At 40.6% G+C, this 19,757-nt stretch overlaps 1 protein-coding gene across 1 annotated transcript; it reads right to left on the bottom strand.

Annotated features, from left to right (window-relative positions):
- Positions 1-837: 837 nt before the first annotated feature.
- Positions 838-17,910, bottom strand: LOC117526910 (NACHT, LRR and PYD domains-containing protein 14-like). The gene is made up of 9 exons (XM_034189032.1): positions 17,754-17,910; positions 15,861-17,485; positions 13,062-13,406; positions 11,475-11,642; positions 6,481-6,651; positions 4,635-4,844; positions 4,337-4,510; positions 2,675-2,848; positions 838-2,515 (listed from the first exon to the last, which is right to left on the bottom strand). The coding sequence occupies exons 2-9, from the start codon at positions 17,459-17,461 to the stop codon at positions 2,500-2,502; spliced, it is 2,859 nt and encodes a 952-aa protein (XP_034044923.1). The 5' UTR covers positions 17,462-17,485; positions 17,754-17,910; the 3' UTR covers positions 838-2,499.
- Between the last annotated feature and the right edge of the window lie 1,847 nt (positions 17,911-19,757).

Genomic DNA, 19,757 nt, shown 5'->3' with positions numbered 1-19,757 from the left:
TTGTAGACCAGATTAAAGACGGCCAGAGCTTGGCGTCCAGCAGAATAACTTGTTTTTGAAAAACTCGATACTTTTAACATACCTGACTCGGGATGGTGCAATGTGACGTTGATGCTCTAGATGGCGCAGTGCTACAAGCATTTGCGCGCGCGAGCTGATTTCCAAGTTCTCAACAATAAAAAAACAAAAACAAGAAAACTAGACAATACAGTTGGAAAACACCCCAACTCAAGCATATATGAAATAAAATTTAAAAAATCCCTTTCTCACCCATGTCTCCTCCCGTGGCTGAGTTGGAGATGATGTTCTGCCCAGAAGCTCGGGACCTCCCACCACAGACCTGACTTTGAAGATAGACAGCTACTTGGTTGTCTCCATCTCAGTTTATGCTTTATCTTGCATTGTCACTATGCACACAGCCTGCAACTCAGGTCCAATGTGTTACTGCAAACTGCTGGCTCTATGGACCTAGTGCTCAGGGTCTGTTCTTTTGCTGCCATGGTCAGATCCTGTGTTGTCCTTCAGCCTAGCTTTTATCAGCCATAAGCACTCCACAGCATAATTTGTCCATCTAAACATACACAAAGATTAATTACAATCCACGAAGAACTTGCCACATTCCCATACACACTAAATTTGAGATTTGGACCTCGAGTGGGCACAAGTACAATCTGCTCAGTCTTAGTAAAGTCACCTTGTGTTTTAAGTTTGACACTGCTACACAAAGTCTGTCAAGATATGGCGTACACGTCAACCGCACAGACACACGCATGGAGTCGAGTTCAACCTGCTCTGCCTTAAGTGATGCAGGTAAAAAGAAAACCAATGACCCACAAGTTTGTGGTTAACAGCAGCTTTATTTTGGAAAGCACAGGAATGAATTTAGTACAATATTAACCTTAGGCAATACAAAGAAAGAAAAAAATAAAAGAGCAATTCTAACATTTCAAAGTCAACATTACATCTGTAAGAACATACAATAACTAACGGTTATGACTGATAGCCGTGATCATTCTGTAATGTTAAGAGTGAAAGCTGAGCCGGTTACAGTAAAGGGGTTTAGCTAAAAACTTCACATTAACTATTTAGGAATTACAGCCACTTGTACACAGATACCCTATATTTTGTGGTAAATTAAATGCAAGTACCACCTTTAAGGCAAACTACCAGTTTTACAGCCAGGTTGGAGGATGGATACCTCAGCATTTCCAAATCACTGCACGAATCTTAGACTTTATTTACATCAATCATAAAAAAAAAAAAATGCCAACGGTATGGTTCTGTGTGGTCTGTCTGGAATAGGTAGCGCTCAAAAACTAGTTACGGGATTCTTGAAAAACTGCATGGAGTGCTATCCATCTGTTGCACCAGCAGTCACAGCCTCGTGGTGGTGGAGAAGAGTGAAGTATTTTCTAAGAAAAAAAAAAAAAAAACCATCGAACCCAGGCTCGACTTCCCCATGTGCCTTGTGACAAACCTTAGCGGATGTTTTTTTTTTTTTTAAACAGGAAGCGCACCTCAGTGCCGCTCCACCATGATTCTGTGTACAGTACTTATTAATGAAGTTCCTGACATATTCGTGATTTGGAAATGTCTAAGTACCCACACCTCTCCCGCATCTACAACACCAGGGAGATGACTTGGGTTCTGGATTGCAACCACCCAGGCAGACAACAGGTCCATCCACCACATCTCTAAAATACCCTTTTTTTTTTCCCATGATGCATTTTTGTCCCCTAACACCCACAGACACCCCCTGCCATTCGCATCAACCTGCATTTCGTGCTTCCATCATGAAAAGCGCATTTTTGTGACGGTATCACGAAGCATAGATTAACTTTTCAAGATGCCATCACAGAACAGCGTGAGATGGGTTTGCTGAAATAACCACCAATCTCCAACTGCCAGGTGAAACACAGGCCTCCCCTTGGCCTTTTCCAGCCACTGGTGTTCTCAACACTCAGGCACCCGTGTGCTGTTTTATGCACAGAGAAACGCGCCACACGGACAAAATGTCAAAGTTGATGGTCCCTCACAATGCAAGTCATACTCCTCATCATAGTCTCTCCAACTAACTGCTCATTTGATACAGTCATTCCAACAGTACGCAAAGATCCTCTGAAGACAGAGTGAAAGAAACGGTTTTGAGTTTAAATACTAGCACAAATTTTTGTACAATGATCCAACTCACTTTCTTTCAGTGTTCTGTAGCTGGATCCAGCATGAGTTTTAAAGTTTACTGCAACCAAGAACCAAGAAAATGTGTAGTTTAAAACTAACAAAAAAAAAAAAAAAAAAGGGGGGGGTAATTAAAAAAATAAAATAGGAAGTCTGACTTGCAGATTAGCATTCGCTTAAAAGTATAATTGGCTTTTCTTAATCTACTTAAAGAGAACAGTTTAAAAAAAAAAAACTGTATTAGACAATACAGCAAAATACAGATGACCTTCCCACTACAGATCTGATGGCATTGAGTGTGAGGAAGAAGACAGTGAAGCCTCAATCTGCCGAGACGCTGGAAAATAAGAGGGGGAGGGGAAAAATAAAACACAGGGTACATGAGTATTTATAGGACTAAGCAGGTGCCCAGTTTTGTGTTTGCACTCAGAGGATGTTCGCTCAGATATGAAGAAAAATGGGACTAATTTCTCCATCATCTAAATCAAGTACTCACTCTATTGTGTGTAAGAAGTATTTCTTGTTCTTCTTTAACTCCATGAGCACTCTGACTTGGGAGTTGTCCAGATTGTTGCCCATCACATGCAGCTCTCCCAGGTTTAGAGGGTTTGACTTCAGGGCAGCAGTTAAGAACTTCACACTCATGGAACTCAGGCTGCAGTTCCTCAATCTGGAGGACAAGACAAAGATTCACCAACACAATATTTTCGACGTCTGCCAGCATATGGCTCATACTTCCTGTGTATGTGGGACATAAGTTGTAGGTAAGTTATGTGATTGGTGACATACGTTTCTTCTAAGTCACTCAAAAGTCAAAATACGTCCATTGGTGCTGTCCATTGATTGGCTCAACAAATGAAAGCTGGAGTCCTCATGCGAACAGATCAGACTGTTACAAATATTAACATTATTTCACACACACAGAGGAAATATAAAGTCTTAATCTTACCTGTTCGTTTCAGTCGGATTCATCATCATAGCCTGACGAAAACGTATCCACATAAAGCATCCTGATTTTGGAAAATGACATCTGAAAATATTTTAGTTCCTTGTCATGGCTGAAGAAACAGTGTTTCAAAAGAAGTCCCTCTATGTTTTGTGCATTTCTCAACCAGAGAACGCCAGCACTTTGTCCCGCAACAAGAAAATTAACAACTTTAAAAGTTAAAAGAGTCACAGCACCTCATTCATTCACATCAACATTTACCACAGACATCAGTCGATTCTTCAGCATTCTGCACGCGATGGAATAAATCCCATGATCCACCAAGACAAAAATAAAACAAAATTTAAAAAATGTTAAATGACTCTGTTTGGCTTCTATGTAGAGGGAAGAGTCTGCACGACGGCATACGCGTACTCATCTATATTTACATTTTACACCTGCCAAACAAAAGGGTTCTACCAGCGGCGGAAATGCAAAAAAATGCAGTCAGACTGAAGTGTTCCGACCCGTATCATACTGTGCAGTACCGACCCAAACCACTTGGTGGAAATGGGGCTGTCAGCAGACGCCTACTAAATCATCATGATGTGACAACTGCATAAAGTATTCGATGTATCCAGCATATTCGGCGCACTTTTCACACATCGGCATACGCTGGCTAAATTGTCAAGGTGCGACAGGACCCTAAGGTCTTGTGTTTTACGGACACTGAACCAGACCATCATGGTGAAGGAGGAGCTGTGCCAGAAGGAGAGGCTCTCAACTGATCAGTCAATTTACACAGCTATCTATGGTCATGAATTTTGGATAATGACTGAATGAATTATACTGCAGATACAAGCGGTGGAAATAAGATTCCTCCATTGGGTATTTGGGCTTACATTCCTCAACACAGTGAGAAGTTTGACTGCCCAGGAGGACTCTTGAATAGAGCCAACTGCTTCTTCACATCAAAAGGAGCCTGAGGTGGTTCAAGCACCTGGTGTGGCTGTTCCTTGGTCATCTCCCTAGGGAGGCTTTCCAGGCACATCCAACTGGGAGGAGGCCCCAGGGAAGACCCAGGACATGCTGGAGGGATTTTACTTCTCAGCTGGCTTGGGAATGCCTCAGGATCCCCTGGGAAGCTACAGGACTTGGCCGAGAATAGGAAAGTGTGGGCCGGTCTATAGGCAACGTTTTTGTCAAAGAATTAAACAAAGAAACAAATCTTACACCAATTTCTCAATTTTGCATTGAGGGTTCCCAAGTCCCACACAGAGTTTTTTAACTCCCTTATCTTGTAGGTTGTTGTCCGACAGGTCGAGGTCATTTAGAATGCTGTGTGCTGATGCAAATACAGCTGCAAGCTCTGAACAACAGTCATCTGTCAGGTAACAACCGCTCAGGCTGAAACAGAAAAAAAACAAAAAAAAACAAACAAAAAATAGTTGTAGTAGCTCCCCCAGTGTTCTCTCACAAGGTACATAATGAAGATTTTTTTTTATGATATTCTGCTTTGAGAAAACCTTACTTTAGCGTTTTCAGATGGATGTATGGATTTCTCAGTCCAGCTGAAAACTCTCTGACTCCCTCATCTCCGAAATCATTCTTGCTGAGGTCCAGTTCTTTCAGCTCAACAGCTTGCCAACTCGTTTGGACCTTCCCACCGCTATAGAGCTGTGACACCGAACACAGCACCTTGGCCAAATAAATGCAACTGGTGATACCACAATTCGAAACACTGTCGGGGAGAACAGAAAATGCTTTTAGATCAATCTTCATAACCATATCAGCATTACAAGCGGAACAATTCTGCAGAAAATGTTTCCAATGGTAAACTGCAAAACAATGCAAAAGTACCAAATTCTACACTTGGGAGGTATTAATTTAAACCAAAATGCACAAGACTGCATTTGCTACATTTATCATGTCTATATTTTGACTAGCTTGGCCCAACAAGTCAAAAGATATAGGTTTATAGATCAGAATATAGTTTTAATAATTCTTAAGCTAAGTGCTGCAAAACAATCAGAACATTTTATTTCTCCAATTGAGTTCTTTGGTCCCAAAAAGGTTGCTCTCTCTGGTTCTCTTGCCCACTCGTGTTCTCACTCTTTGAGCCATGAAGAAGGGCCAACCTTGAATAATGGAATTTCCTTTAACATAAAAAAGCCACCACAGTAGTCAATCTGATGACAAACTGACCTTCAACTGGAAACACACTTACTAATGTAGAATGCAGTAAATAGTTCTTAATCAGACATACACAGCAAATCCTTTGTGATGAATAGTATCTCGAGGGTACACGATTAAATATAAAATGCTATGTAATTTCTAGAGTTCATGTCACTGATTTGATGTTCTGTCTTACTGTTACTGAAGATGAAAAGCTGTTGTGCCTCTAGTATGCATTCGTTTGTATTGGTGAACCCTGGGACCATTTCTGCACAAAAATGTACTAAATCAGAGAATGGTTACTTTGGTTGTTTCAGAGCTGTTAGGTTCTAAAACTCAAAAAGTCACAGCTCCACACGAACGCGACAAAAATGATTTTGTAGAAATGGAGGAGATTCTTCATTCTCTCACTGTCTGTATCTGTGGTTTTGACGTTTATATATTGCAAGAAATGTGCGACTTCTTGGACTTCATGCTCTATTTACAGTTTCTTAATGCTATCATACCCATTCAGAATGGGAAAGTTATTCTATGCCAAGAGGCTAAAAACAACAGGTGTCTTCATCTGAGCTTCTTCGATGCCATGTTTTCTGCTTTGTACTGTGCTGATGCCAGCGGTGAACAAAAAGCAAGCAAACACAACGCTGATAGAGAGAAAAGAAAAGCAACCCCTCCAAAAAACCTAGCCTTTAGCTAGCATTTCAAGAATGCCACTTTTAGCTTATTCAAATATATAATTGTAAATTAAGTGTCAGCATAAAATAGAAGGGCACCAAACAAAATCAGCAAAGTGTGCTGAATCCAATAAGATCAGTAGCCATTGGCTAAAATGAAGCCTACTGCTGAAAATGGGGGGTCAAAGTCATGGGGGGGTTAAAATTTGCTGCAATTGGTAATGAATGCATTAAAAACGTAATGTTTTGCAAACATTTTCTGTTGTTCTACCTCGTAATTCATGTTTTCAGTTAACTCATTTACTTTAAGAGGTATAAATTTCTTAAGAGGTATTAATTTTCTTAAAGCTCATTTAAACCAAATTAGATGCGTTTTAAAGTGAAAATGCTCTCAATTTAATAGCAGCTTATGTAAGTGTCTTAGAAGTCTCCAATCTGAGCAGTGGAAAATGATCCGTCATCCTCTAACAGCATTTTGATCCCACTTGGGCCTGTAATTGACGACTGCGAGAAGCAACGAGTCCTTACTTGAGTTTTTCCAGACTGCACCAAGCATACATGCCTTCGCAGATCTGCTCAAATCCTGCAGCATACAACTTGTTGCAACTAAGATTTAGTTCCATCAGAGAACTGGTTTCAGATGCCAGAGCTTTGCCAATATTTCCACAGCTTGATGCCGTCAGGCCACAGAAGTACAACCTGTTGAAGAAAAGTGAGAGCAATCAGAGGTCACAAACCCTGTGGAAGTTTATATTCTCTCAATGAGACTTTCAAATGTATTAATTTATATAGCGGCAATTCACGATAAAATCGTCTCAAGGCGCTTCTCACTAAAAAAATTTAAAATTTAAACAATAAAAAATATATATATATGTATATATATAAAAAAAAAGACCATAAAAGAAAGACAACCATAAAAGAATACAAGAATAAAAACACATAACACTAATGATAAAACAGAGAAAACAAATGAGTCTTTAAACGTGACTTAAAAATCTCCCCAGTATCCGACTGCCGAATGTGTGCTGGGACATCGCTCCACAGAGCTGGGGCACGGTAGGAGAAAGCTCTGTGACCGGCAGACTTTATTCACCCTGGGAACACACAGAAGTCCTGCACCCTGAGAATGCAGGGCCCGAGCTGGTACATAAGGGCTTACCAGGTCAACCAGATAGGGAGGTGCAAGTCCATGAACGATTTTATAAACTAATAACAGTACTTTAAAATCTGATCTTGCAGAAACAGGAAGCCAGTGCAGGGACGCCAAAACGGGTTTAATGTGGTCAAACTTTCTGCTCTGTGTCAAGAGTCTGGCAGCAGCGTTTTGAACCAGTTGAAGATCCCTAGTCCTGGACTGCGGTAAGCCAGAAAACAGAGCATTACAACAGTCCAATCTAGAAGAGACAAATGCATGAATCAAAGTCTCAGCATTAGCCATAGACAGGATGGGACGAATCTTCGCTATATTTCACAAATGGAAGAAAGCAGTCCTCGTAATGTCTCTAATGTGGAGATCAAAGGACAACGTAGGATCAAAAATTACTCCAAGGTTCCTCACTTTATCCGTATGATGTATAACACACGGACCTAAGCTAAGTGCTAGCTGATCAAATTTATGCCGATACCTCGCTGGACCAAGAACGATAACGTCAGTCTTATCGGAATTTAAAAGTAGAAAGTTATTAGACATCCAACTTCTTACTGATGCAAGGCAATCTTCCAAAGATTTTATGTGAGTGAGATTACCAGCAGTTATTAGCATGTACAATTGAGTGTCATCAGCATAGCAATGAAAGGAAATCCCAAAGCGCCACAGTATATTCCCAAGGATCCTAAGGGATCCTAAAACGGATCCCTGAGGAACCCCAAACATCATATCCCTACAATCAGAGGAGATGCCATTACACAATACACAGTAAGAGCGACTGGACATGTATGATGTCAACCAGGCAAGAGCAGTTCCAGTAATCCCAAAGTGATTTTCCAGCCTATTGAGTAAAATATGATTCTTCACAGTATCAAACGCAGCACTAAGGTCCAGCAGCACCAAGACTGTGGTGGTATCTGAGTCCACTGCTCGCAAAAGGTCATTCACTACTTTAGTAAGTGCTGTCTCTGCGGAGTGATATTTTCTAAAAGCAGACTGCAGTGGTTCAAAAAGATTATTCTCAGTGAGGTAGTCCACGAGCTGTCACGAAACCACTTTTTCAAGGATTTTAGAACAAAATGATAGATTAGATATCGGTCTATAATTCTTCAATACACTAGGGTCGAGATTGGATTTCTTAAGTAATGGTTTGATCACTGCAGACTTGAAACATTTAGGAACAGATCCAGAAGTTAATGAGATTTATAATTTCCAGCACAGTCGGTCTAAGAATGGGCCACAGGTCCTTAAATAGTTTTGTTGGTATAGGATCAAGTAAACAAGTTGTACTTTTTGTAGACGTCAAGAGCTTTGTCAGTGCGCCAAGCGAGATACCATCAAAATCTGTAAATCTGGGTAACACCTCAGTGGGCTCATCCACCTCCATACCAGTATGCAGTGGTTGGACCAAAGCCTGCTGAGATATGCTCAACCTAATATCCTCAATTTTCTTCTCAAAATAGTCCAAGAAATCCTGTGCTGAAAAGGGAGAGTGAATAACAGGTGGCTGTCAATGAATGAGAAATGCCACAGTTTCAAACAAAACCTTTGAGTTATGCTTGTTTTTATTGATCAAATCAGAATAATAGGCACGCTTTGTAGCCAGTAGTGCATGCTTATAATCTAAGACAGCATCATGCCATGCAAAGTGGAACATCTCTTGTTTGTAACTACGCCATTTCCGTTCCAACCCTCTAGCCTTCTGCCTAAGGTCACACAAATAACTGCTGAACCAAGGTGTCTGTGCCTTGGGAAGGCATGGCCTTAATAGAGGAGGCGCAGTCTTATCGAGTGTGGTTTTTAGCACTAAAGTCAGGCTATCCGCAAGGCTGTCTACCGACTGAAAATTCATCAAGCTTGAAGTCAAGATTTCTGGTAGTCTCGCTTTGAGTTCAGTCAAAGTTGAAGGTTTAATACGTCGCCGCAATAAGCAAGGTTGTTGCTCCACTAAACGCGGCAGCGCAACTGTAAGCCTAATAAGCGAGTGGTCAGAGACCGCCAATGCAAGAGGCAGGATGTCGATATTTGTGACAGCAAGGCCACGTGCAAGAACCAAATCCAGAGTATTACCACTGATATGCGTTGAACCATGAATGAACTGCCGAAATCTTAGTGCATCCATGATTTCCATAAATGATTTACCAAGGGGATCAGAGGGCTTATTTATATGAATGTTAAAGTCACCAATCAAAATATTGTCTACACTAGTTGAAAGACTAGAGATGAATGCACCAAATTCATCAAAAAAACAAAAAAAAAAATCAGACCATGGGCCAGGAGGCTTGTAGACAGTGACAATATAACATAGCTGATTTCCAGTTTTATGACCTTGACAGTACTTAGCATCATGGGCATAACGGAGAATCAGATACTCAAATGAATTATATTTATGACCCCCAGCAGTTACTAAAGTAAACCTGGATTTATAAATAAAAGCAACACCCCCGCCTTTCCTCAAATCATGTGAAACGTGACTAAAAGTGTACGCAGGTGGGCAGGCCTCATTCAGAGGAAGGACAGCTGTGGATTTAAGACAGGTTTCACATAATCCAAGCATATCCAGGCGATGATCCACAATTAAGTCATTCACCAGCAATGACTTCAGAGACAATGATCTGATGTTAATGAGACCCAAACTAAGGATCTCGGTGGGATCAACAGATTTTAATGAAGTCATGCGGAAGTTCTGCTCCTCAGCAGCCAGTGACGCACGTGTTTCAGCGGCCGGAGGAGCTCAGGTGAAACGCCACGTCTGCGAGCCCGCAGACGACAGCGTCGGCGTAAAAACTCCGCAGCCCTGCGAGAGGCAGCAGCAGGAAGCTGCGGCACAAACGGGCACAGCTTTAGCGGAGCCGGTCCGGTCATCGGAGAGGACAGTCCAGGAACAACAGGACGAATCCAGCAGCCTCTTGTGCGCAGCGCGCACTCCCACGCCCAAAAATATCGTCCATCCCACAGGAGGTGAGGATCAGACCCTCTGGTGAAGGCTGCCAGGTAAAACTTAAATTTCAGTGATGCACCGCTCCGCTTTCCACGCCTTCTAAAGCGCCTCCTCCGGAGAGGAGCGCAAGGAAAACGGAGCAGGTGGAGCGGGACCTCCGCGAGCACAGGTGGCAGAGCAGGGCGGGGCCCTCCCAGCCCGGACCCAGACGACAGCAGCGGCTCATAAAGCGCATTAATGTCCAAGAGAGACTGACGATTATACACAAGCAAGGCAGAGGTGTCCCGGCAGAACACACAGAGCAAAAACACAGCAACAAATAACAAAAAACTCAACGAGCAGTAAAGACAGGGCTGACGGCATGCCAAACACACAGGCACTATCTTGCCTCTCCCCTCTTTCCTCCAAAAGACTTTGAAATTAAAGGTTGAAGAGACTGTTGCAGAACGGAATTATTGTTTACAATAACGTTTCAACAATGCATTCACATTGGTGCAAATATATATATATATATATATATATATATATATATATATATATATATATATATATATATATATATATATATATATATATACACACACACGACAAAGAAAAAAATGAGATAAATAATTAGTGTATAATATAGGGATGGGACTGATCCAATCCCGGATCGATGATGTAATTCACATATCGGAAAATACCGATCCAACCCGCGACATTGTCCGATACCGGAGAAGAGCTCCTGTGAATCCTCTCAACTGTTGTTTGCTCTCTGCTTGTTTACTGCAGAGTGGGAGGAGAAGGGATTTTTCTGAAGCCGGACTTCCACAGTGTTCTAGCCGCGGTCAGCAGCAAATTTCTGCTCAGCTCTCGGCTTCAAGTTGTCTGTTCGTCAAGCACACATTTTCCGAAACATTAACTCACTTGTTGCTGAAAATGTGCTAAAAAGTTAGCCGCTTCACTGTCCCAAGGCTGTAAAACACAAGCTTAATCCATTAAAATCGTGAGCATCGATGATTGTATTTATTTTACAGTTGAAAGGCTTTATGTTTACCAAAAGTTTGAAGTTTGCGCTGTACTTAAACAGCGAGCGAGGAAGAAAGAGAGAGACAGGCAGAGAGAGAGAGAGAGAGAGATGTTTTTCTCTTTAAGTCTATATAAATAAGGCTAGAAAAGACTATAAGAAATAAAAGTACTTAATTCTTTCACCAAAACACAAAATCTAGGCTTTCATCTTAGATACACCTTCTGGCAAATTGTAGCTCAGCCTTCAGGTCTCCTTTTAAAGAAAATCCTGATATAAAATCAACAATAATAATATTAAAGCAAACAGAGATCTGGTATAAGCTCAGAAAAGTATCGGTATTGGCAGATAACCAAATTCAGGTATCGGGATCGGAAGTGAAAAATTGTGGATAGGTGCATCCCTACTACAGTGCTTATAATACTCACTCCAACTTTGTTAGCTTTGATATATCCACTTTGTTCAAGAGTGCTTGAACTCCTTTGTCTCGGATCCTATTCAAACCCAGATCCAGCACTTTTAGATGTTGGGAATTTTGCTGCAGTGCCGAGGCCAGACAAATGCAACCCTTTGGCCCAATGTGGCAGTATGACATCCTACAATAAAACAGAAGAATCACTTTACACAAATGCTAAATCTGTACTGCAGACTATTCAGATCACAGGCCATAATATCCATCAAGAGCAACAGTGGCATCTAGTGGCCACCAGGACTTGAAATTAACAAGACATCATAAGCAACTTGAACGGCCCGGGGATGGTAAAATACACCAACACGGACCACAATAACAGCTTCACTGGTCCTCACTTACACTTACCTGAACCCAAAAACTGACAGCTGGCTATCCAGCTGTTTTTAACAAAGTTATGTACAGAAATTTTATTGATCAAGTCACTGACTATTAATCCTCTGCAGAGAATAAATAAGTCCATAGATACAGTGCTATGAAAAAAGTTTGTGCAGTCTTAAGCTTTCTAAGATTTCTAAAATTATGCCCTTTAAACTCACAGTGAAAAGTAAACTCTAGATCATGAATTAAAAAATAAAAATCTAAAAGCCAAAATGATGGTGTGAATAATTAAGTGCACCCTTCAGCAGATCACATATAAATCATCACTTTTACATAAAGTCTTCTTCAGACAAGTCACAGGATGGATGCTTGAACATTTCAAAGACACTGATTATGTCTTGGACTTTACATCAGTTATAAAGAAATAGAGACAGTGTGGCAATCTATGGCAAATCTGTGTGGTGCAGACATTTCTCAAAAAGTAAAGGACTGTGCAAGGAGAAGACACATGAGGAAAGCCACCAACAAGACACCCGGACAATGCCGGAGAAGTTATGGGCTTCTGTGGCCGCGACTGGAGAAATTATGAATAGCACAAGTTTTGCATCACATCATTTTCTTTCAACAAAACAGATCAAATCTAGTTTTGCATCTCCTATGTGCCCTCTGGCAAAATGCAGCTGAACTTTCAAGTTTTCTTTTTTAAATTCTTCTTAATCAATCCACTTCATCATCATGAAGCTGTGTATCATTGTAAAGCACTTTGAGCTTCTGATTCAGATGGAAAAGCGCTATATCCTATATATATATATATATATATATATATATATATATATATATAAAATATTTGAAGCCTACACTGCTGAAATTCAACCAAAATAACCAACAATGTGAACTAAAACAGTCAAATCCAAGGAAAGCCCTCAAAAAAAAAAAAAAAACACACCAAAAGGCTAATTGTATTTTTCCCTTCATATTTTAGCACTGACTTAATGAGAAGCTAACTTGTTTCATATGATGTTGGTTCCGAATTATGGTAAATAACTATTTGGTGAAGCGAAAACGCACATGGAGGATTTCCACTGTTGTTGCTGCAACATACTTCATCCCAACATAAAGTCCTAACAGAATATGCATAACTGCAAACACTGGTTTCACACCAGAGGTGCAACATCAGTACCACCCTTCTGCAGACGGCACTGATTACATCCACACCAATACTCACTTTAATGTGTGTATATGGCAGTTTGCAGACCGTAAAACCATTGCAAGATGCTGCAGCCCATCATCTCCTATTCTGTTCCCACTGAGATCCAGCTCCCGTAGCTTTGGGGACTGACCCAGTGCTGCAGCCAAGTATTTACAGGCATTGGAGGTTAATCCGCAGCCCTGCAACCGGAGCGTTTCCAGTTTGCAATTTTTATCCAACAGGCCTTTCGTGAGTTCCCTCACACCGCCGTCAGTGATGTTGTTATAACCCAGGTCGAGCTGAGTCAGGCGTGACTCGCTTGTTTTCAGGACCACTGCCAAGCCTGGACAACACCTGTACGTCAGGTTACAAAACCTCAGCCTGCAAAGAAACACACAGGTTAATGATGCATCACCAATTTATAAACTCTACTCGACACATCATCGACAGCAAATTCACCTAAAAATTCATAAATCTAATATTATTTGAGGGCTGCAACTAATGATTAATCTTTTGACTCTCTTCAGGATCAATCAGTGTACCCCGAAGCGGCATTCTCAAATACCGCTACTGTCAGAGAGGAGCAGAGAAACTCAAAGAATCCAGAAACCATTTACACTCGAGAAGCTGAAACTGGACGATTTGGATGAGCATAACAGCTAGCAATTAATTTAATAACCAAATCATTATACTGTTGGCATGAAATGTGACTGACAGACAGACTTGTGCACATTTCGACACTGGCCGTATCAGGCCTCTCAACCCGTAGGGGATCTGGTTCAGTTATCCCCCTCTTGGTATAATTGTATATTTCAAAACAGCCTAAACAAAATCTGCTTTACGTTTATCAATAAACTTTGCATTTGCCAAGACCCAGATGTTCCCTGAAGTAAGCATTTTATTTTAGACCAAACTCAACATTGTGAACAGGTTTGATGAAAGGCAGAGACTCTGTAGCTGTTTAACGGCTATGGAAAGCAACACTCTCCGTAGAAGGCAATCAAATCACCCTATTGACATTTCAAATGATCTGCAAGATCTGAGAGGTGGCCGTCACTGTGATATATTTTATAATGGGTTCATGAAACAGCTATAGAATCAGTTCCTTCATGAAAACCAGTTCATCAGTGTTTCAGCAACTGTAAAAAATATTTCTTCCTTCACTGCAAACATTTGAATTCAAGTAACAGTTGTGCACTTCCAAATAAAATCTCAAAATCAGCTTTAAGCCTCAGTCACAACCCATCTTAGGAGTTTTTAATCCTGCAATCACCTGGTTCCTGTAGGTTCTAGATCTCGCATAAGATTTATTTATTATCTTTGTAGTCTTACTACAATGGTACAGACATTGTAAGGCCTTTGTACAAGTGGCAAGATGATTGTGCATTTGTCTTGAGATAAACGGGTGGACTTGATGCTACCTGTTGTACAGACATTGTACTATGATCCTGAGATTGTAGTAGGACTGTTGTAGGAACCGCCCAGTTGCCTTTTATCTCATATTTATTGTAGCTATCTCAAGTTGCCTGTACTTACATAGTACAAATACGTGTATATATATATATATATATATATATATATATATATATATATATAAACATCAACGCAAGCCTAGTTGTCAACATCATCATCGGTTGGTGATCTCAACACAAGCCTAGTTGTCATCATCTTCATCGGCAACTATAGTTGCTGACAATGGATCAAGCAACCAACCCTTTATACCTGGAACATTACATTCTCACACAATGCTCTTATGCCTCTTACAATCATTGTACAATGATCCTACTAGTAGTACAATTATTGTACAATAATCTTACAAATCCTAAGAATAACATTGGGGATTCATTTTTAGGGTTTGTACATACGTCTTACAACTCTTACAATGGTCCTACAATGACTGTACCATCATCTTGCAATAAATTTCATCTTTACAGCTCTTAGAAAATGTTGAGCATAATCAACAGTGGCCCTAAGATGATAAGACAACTCTAGGAACAAAATTATCATGGGATGATTATACAATCATTGTTGGATCTGGCAAAAAAAAAAAAAGGTCTTAGAAGCTCTTAGGATGGGTTGTGACTGAAGCTTTAATCTTGTAGTTAGTTTAATTTTAAAACTAACGTGTCATAACACAAAATTACCAAATTAATTGGGATGAAACAACACATTCAACTCAGAATTCGATGATTCACGATTCTGAGTTCACAATACAATTTTCTACAGAATGAGATGCAAATTAAGACAAAGACATTCCTTTATTTCTAAAATGTGCAAAACATGTATGCTTTTCTTAAAAGTGCAAATGAAAATTATATTTAATCTCAAATAACAAAAATTTAAATTGGAACATAACTATTTTTCACTAACTAAAACAAATGGTGAATTATTTCTATAAAATATATCAATCTATTTTTTTTCCATCCCATTTGTTCAAAAGCATCATGCAAAAAAAAAGGTGCACTCCAATAGCCTGCCTGGTCAGGAGTAAATGCAACGTTTATCACTTTGTAGGCTTAGATTACAGCTTGGAATTTCACAGTATCGTCTGCAAAAAACAGCATATTACGTCTTTTCATGAAAGTGAAGTGGTAAAGCTGCACTGGGAATGACCACGAACATCTCCGGTGTCCCACAGTGAAGTTCGTTTTACCTTTGCCTCTTGTGCACGTGTGAAAGAATCGCAATTCATTTCTCATCTGAACTGATTTGACTCATCACCCATTTACATCGATTTTTAACCGATTCATGGGGTATTGCTACATGCCTACAAATATACGTGTAACTGTAAAAACACTTGTAGAAGGGTGTAGAATTTAAACAGTGTGAACTTACTTTGCTTTCAGTGACTTCATAACCACTGGCAACTGCCTCAGCAGTCTTTTGTCAGATGCATGAGACACCTCAAGCTCAAAGGTATCTTGCAAGCCTTCAAAATCTGTCAAAAACATGATGATTATAGACCAATCTGCCGGAGTGAACGTGAGGACTGGAGCGGCATCGGTCTTCAGGAAGGACTTGAGGTCACTCAGGAAGGCTTTGCTGTCATACTCCCTCAGACAATGGAACAAGGCCACAGCGGTGTCAGAAAACATGTTGTCCAGGAGCTTCATCTTGGTGTAGAGAAACAAACGATCGCTGTCCTCGACCATACGACGCTCCTTGAGGATGCCAAAAACAAAGCGAAGAGCTACATCAAACCTTCCATCGGGATGATTCAGCGTCTGGTCCACAAGGAAACAATGGGGAAGGTAGAAGGGAGCATCTGGTACCACGCTGTCCAACAAGGAAGATGAAGCAAACAAAAACTCTTGAATGCTCGGGTGAGCGAAGCGATAGACTCGGGCGCCCTTCAACCCCTTTTCTTCTATCAGCACAAGAGGACACTCCTCACAGTAAGCTGAAGCTTCACTGACAGTCAAGTCCTCTGTAATTTCATGTTCATACATTACACTTGTACTTTTCATCAAACGCGATGCCATCATTGTCATTTTTCTAACAGGTGTCCTATAAGGGTTCAATAATTGTGGTGTGATTAGTTTTAAGTAAACCTGGGTAAGATTTAAAAATCCTTTATGCGTTTTCAGGTGTTTCTTTAAAACATGGGCTATGATAGTGCAGAGTTGAGGCACTCGACAAAGACCGTCAAGAACTCCCGAAAACTTCACATGGTGAATGACTTTGTTAGCTAGATCTTGGCTAGGAATAAGGTTTGTAAAGTGCTCCTCCTTCTGTTCGTCACTGAAGCCTTGCAACTCTGTCACTTTAAGCAAATAGCGATCAGGTATGTCTTTTGCTGTTGCAAACCGGGTTGTTATCCATATATGAGCATTGGGAAGCAAATCTCCCCTGATCAGACTGGTCAGTACAGACGCCACCGAGGAAGTGTGGAAAACATCACTCACTGGTGGAGAGGAAAAGTTCAGGCTCAGCTGACTTTCATCAAGGCCATCAAGGAAAAACCACACTTTCTTTTCCTTTAGACTGGCAATGTCCAGATCCTTCAATGATGGATAAAATATTTTTAGAAGTTCAAACAGGCTCAGGCAATCGGGCAACTGTTTTTGCAAGCTCAACTCCCAGAAGGTGAGCAGAAACAGGAGGTGGATATCATGGTAGCCTTTTCCCTCCGCCCAGTCAAGAGCGCTCATCTGCACCGCCGTGGTCTTACCGATTCGGGAGAGTCCCATGGTGAGGATTATTCTTTTCTTGCTGTTATGTTTACAGTCACATTTTAAAATTTCAGAAACTGAGAATGTTTCATCGCTTGGAAGCTCCACTTTATCAAAGGTCCTAAATTCATGCTGGCTCACATCAAGGACATTATAGTCTCGCAGGTCCCAAATGCAAAGTCTTGGAGGAATGAAGGTGATGTCAGAAAGCAGTTTACGATACTTCAGCTTTAGGGCAGTTTTAAGGGAGTTTTGTAGAGCCATGACAGCAAAGGGGAGGGGGGGATCCTGCAAAAAAAAAAAGAGAGCGAGAGAGAGAACTCTCCAGATGTTAGTGATTTGTGAGACACTGTTCATCCGTGTGCTTTTTTCTAGTTTATTTTAGCTGGTATAAGCACATTACGTTTTATAATGATTAGGTTTCTGTTCACAATAAGGCAGATTCGTTGAAAAAACTTTATCTTTCAAAAATAAATGAACGTGCAGGTTGGCGCCACTTCCTCTAAGCTAGCACAAGCTAACGATGGGCAAAAGTTAAAACAACTGAACAACTTACCGACCGACTTAACGATCGCGTCTACAAAGATGGACACCGGTGGCCTGTTAAGAATATCCGTCACATCTGCCTTTGTGTCATATTAAATCAATAAAGACACACAAAAAAAGCGACTGAGTTCACGCAGTAAAAGGAAAAAAAAACACACGAGGATGAAATCTTCTTCGCGTGTTTAATGGCGGACAGCAAACCCGCATGGAGGTGAATTTACCGCCACCTACTGCTTCCAAGGATGCATAAAAACCACAGCTCAGAGGAGAACGCTGTTGTTGTTTACTTCCGACTATCCCGCGCATGCGCACAGACTGGCAGGCAGAAAACTCCAGTTAGATGTGGGCGATACCTGGAATTTTGGTATTGATCCGATACCAAGTAAATACAGGCCCAGTATTGCCCATATCGATACCGATACCGATACTTTTTCATATTTAAGCTTCATTGATCCAAAGGATCCAAAAGACTGAGGATAGAATTTTGCCAAACATTGTACGTGAAAACAAAATACTTTATTATCACAATCAACATTTTTGTTTAAAAAAATATCACTCAACATAACTTGAAACAAAATCTCCTGCGGTAGAGGGCTGTCAAACCACAATACAAGGGTGCGCTGCTCCGTGCTGTGTGAGACAGCGCAGCGCTGCTCTTACAGAGAGTGGACTTTGATGAATCTTTGATGAATTGAGAGAAAAAAAAGCTTGAGTATCGATCTTTTTATACAAGGATTGTTCAATATCAATACCAGTGTTGGTATTGATATTATCGATATTAGGATCGATCCGCCCATCTACTCCAGACTCCTCAACCTAGGACACGCTGGAGAGAGTCTATTTCCCAACTGGTTTGGGAACGCCTTGGGATTCCCCGGGAAGAGTTACAGAAGTTGGCCGAGGATAGGGAAGCATGGGGTGAGCTGCTTCGGTCCATGTTTTCTGCTGCGCATCATGTAATTTTAGCATGTGTAAGAGTAGCAGCTTGTACTTCTCTCTCTGCTTCTGTGTTGTTGTGTTGAAGAGTCCGTTAAGTTGTGGAGGAGATCCGGATCCTGGATCAAGATTTCTGGCTCAAGATTACACATTACATAGTCTTTGAAGGATTACATCAAAACTACTACATGGATTCTCACTAAACTTTCACCACAGATAGATATTAGGGCATGGAAGACTCCACTAAATTTTGGAGGTGAATCCAGATCCAGATTATGGCTCAAGATTTCACTTTATAGGCTTTTAAGAATTACATCAAAACTACTGCACGGATTTTGATTAAATTTGTACCACAGATAGATATTAGGTCATGGAAGACTCTGTTAAATGTTGAAGGTGATCTGTAAGGGCGCAATTTAGAACTAGAAATTGGGGGGACAAAGTGCGAGGCCCGCAGGGCCGAAGCCCATAGGCGGGGGTCTGGGAGCCGCTTTAGGCCCCCAGAAGCCAACGGTTTCTAGTTAAGATCAGATGCATTCTGAGCATCCAGAACAGTAATTTTAATGTTTTGAGAAAAACATAAAGTGGACACCATCTGACTTATGCAATTTGAAACTGTGGATATAAGTACTTTATTCTGAGAATAGCCACCATTGATTTTATTAACATCCTGGTGTAAATAAGGTATCACCACATGTGTAGAACTCAAAAACAATGATAGGTTGAGTTTTCATTCAAAAAACAACTGCAATGTGGTAAAATATATTCATAAATATGAAAGAACAGGCTGTATTTTTTTTTCTCAAGATTTGTTTTTGCATAAGTTTGAAAAAACAGATCATAAGTTTAGGATAAATTACTTATCATGAATTTAATTTTTGAAGTGGCACTAATGACAACACTCATACTGAACATAATTTCATTTGCATAGACTGATTTTGGAGATGAAGCAATAATTGCAGATGGGCTTTCTGAGGTCCCAGATAGCTTTTCTGATTTCCTTTTCTAACTTTCAGAATTTAGTAAATTATCATATGGTCCATTGAAGTGTGGCGAAATGGAGTCTCGCTCCTGGGCT

This window comes from Thalassophryne amazonica, chromosome 15 (assembly GCF_902500255.1).
Source record: "Thalassophryne amazonica chromosome 15, fThaAma1.1, whole genome shotgun sequence".
In the NCBI taxonomy this organism is placed as follows: Eukaryota; Metazoa; Chordata; class Actinopteri; order Batrachoidiformes; family Batrachoididae; genus Thalassophryne; species Thalassophryne amazonica.
Note: the sequence above shows the minus strand (reverse complement) of the source record. Positions and strands in the feature narration are given on the sequence as shown.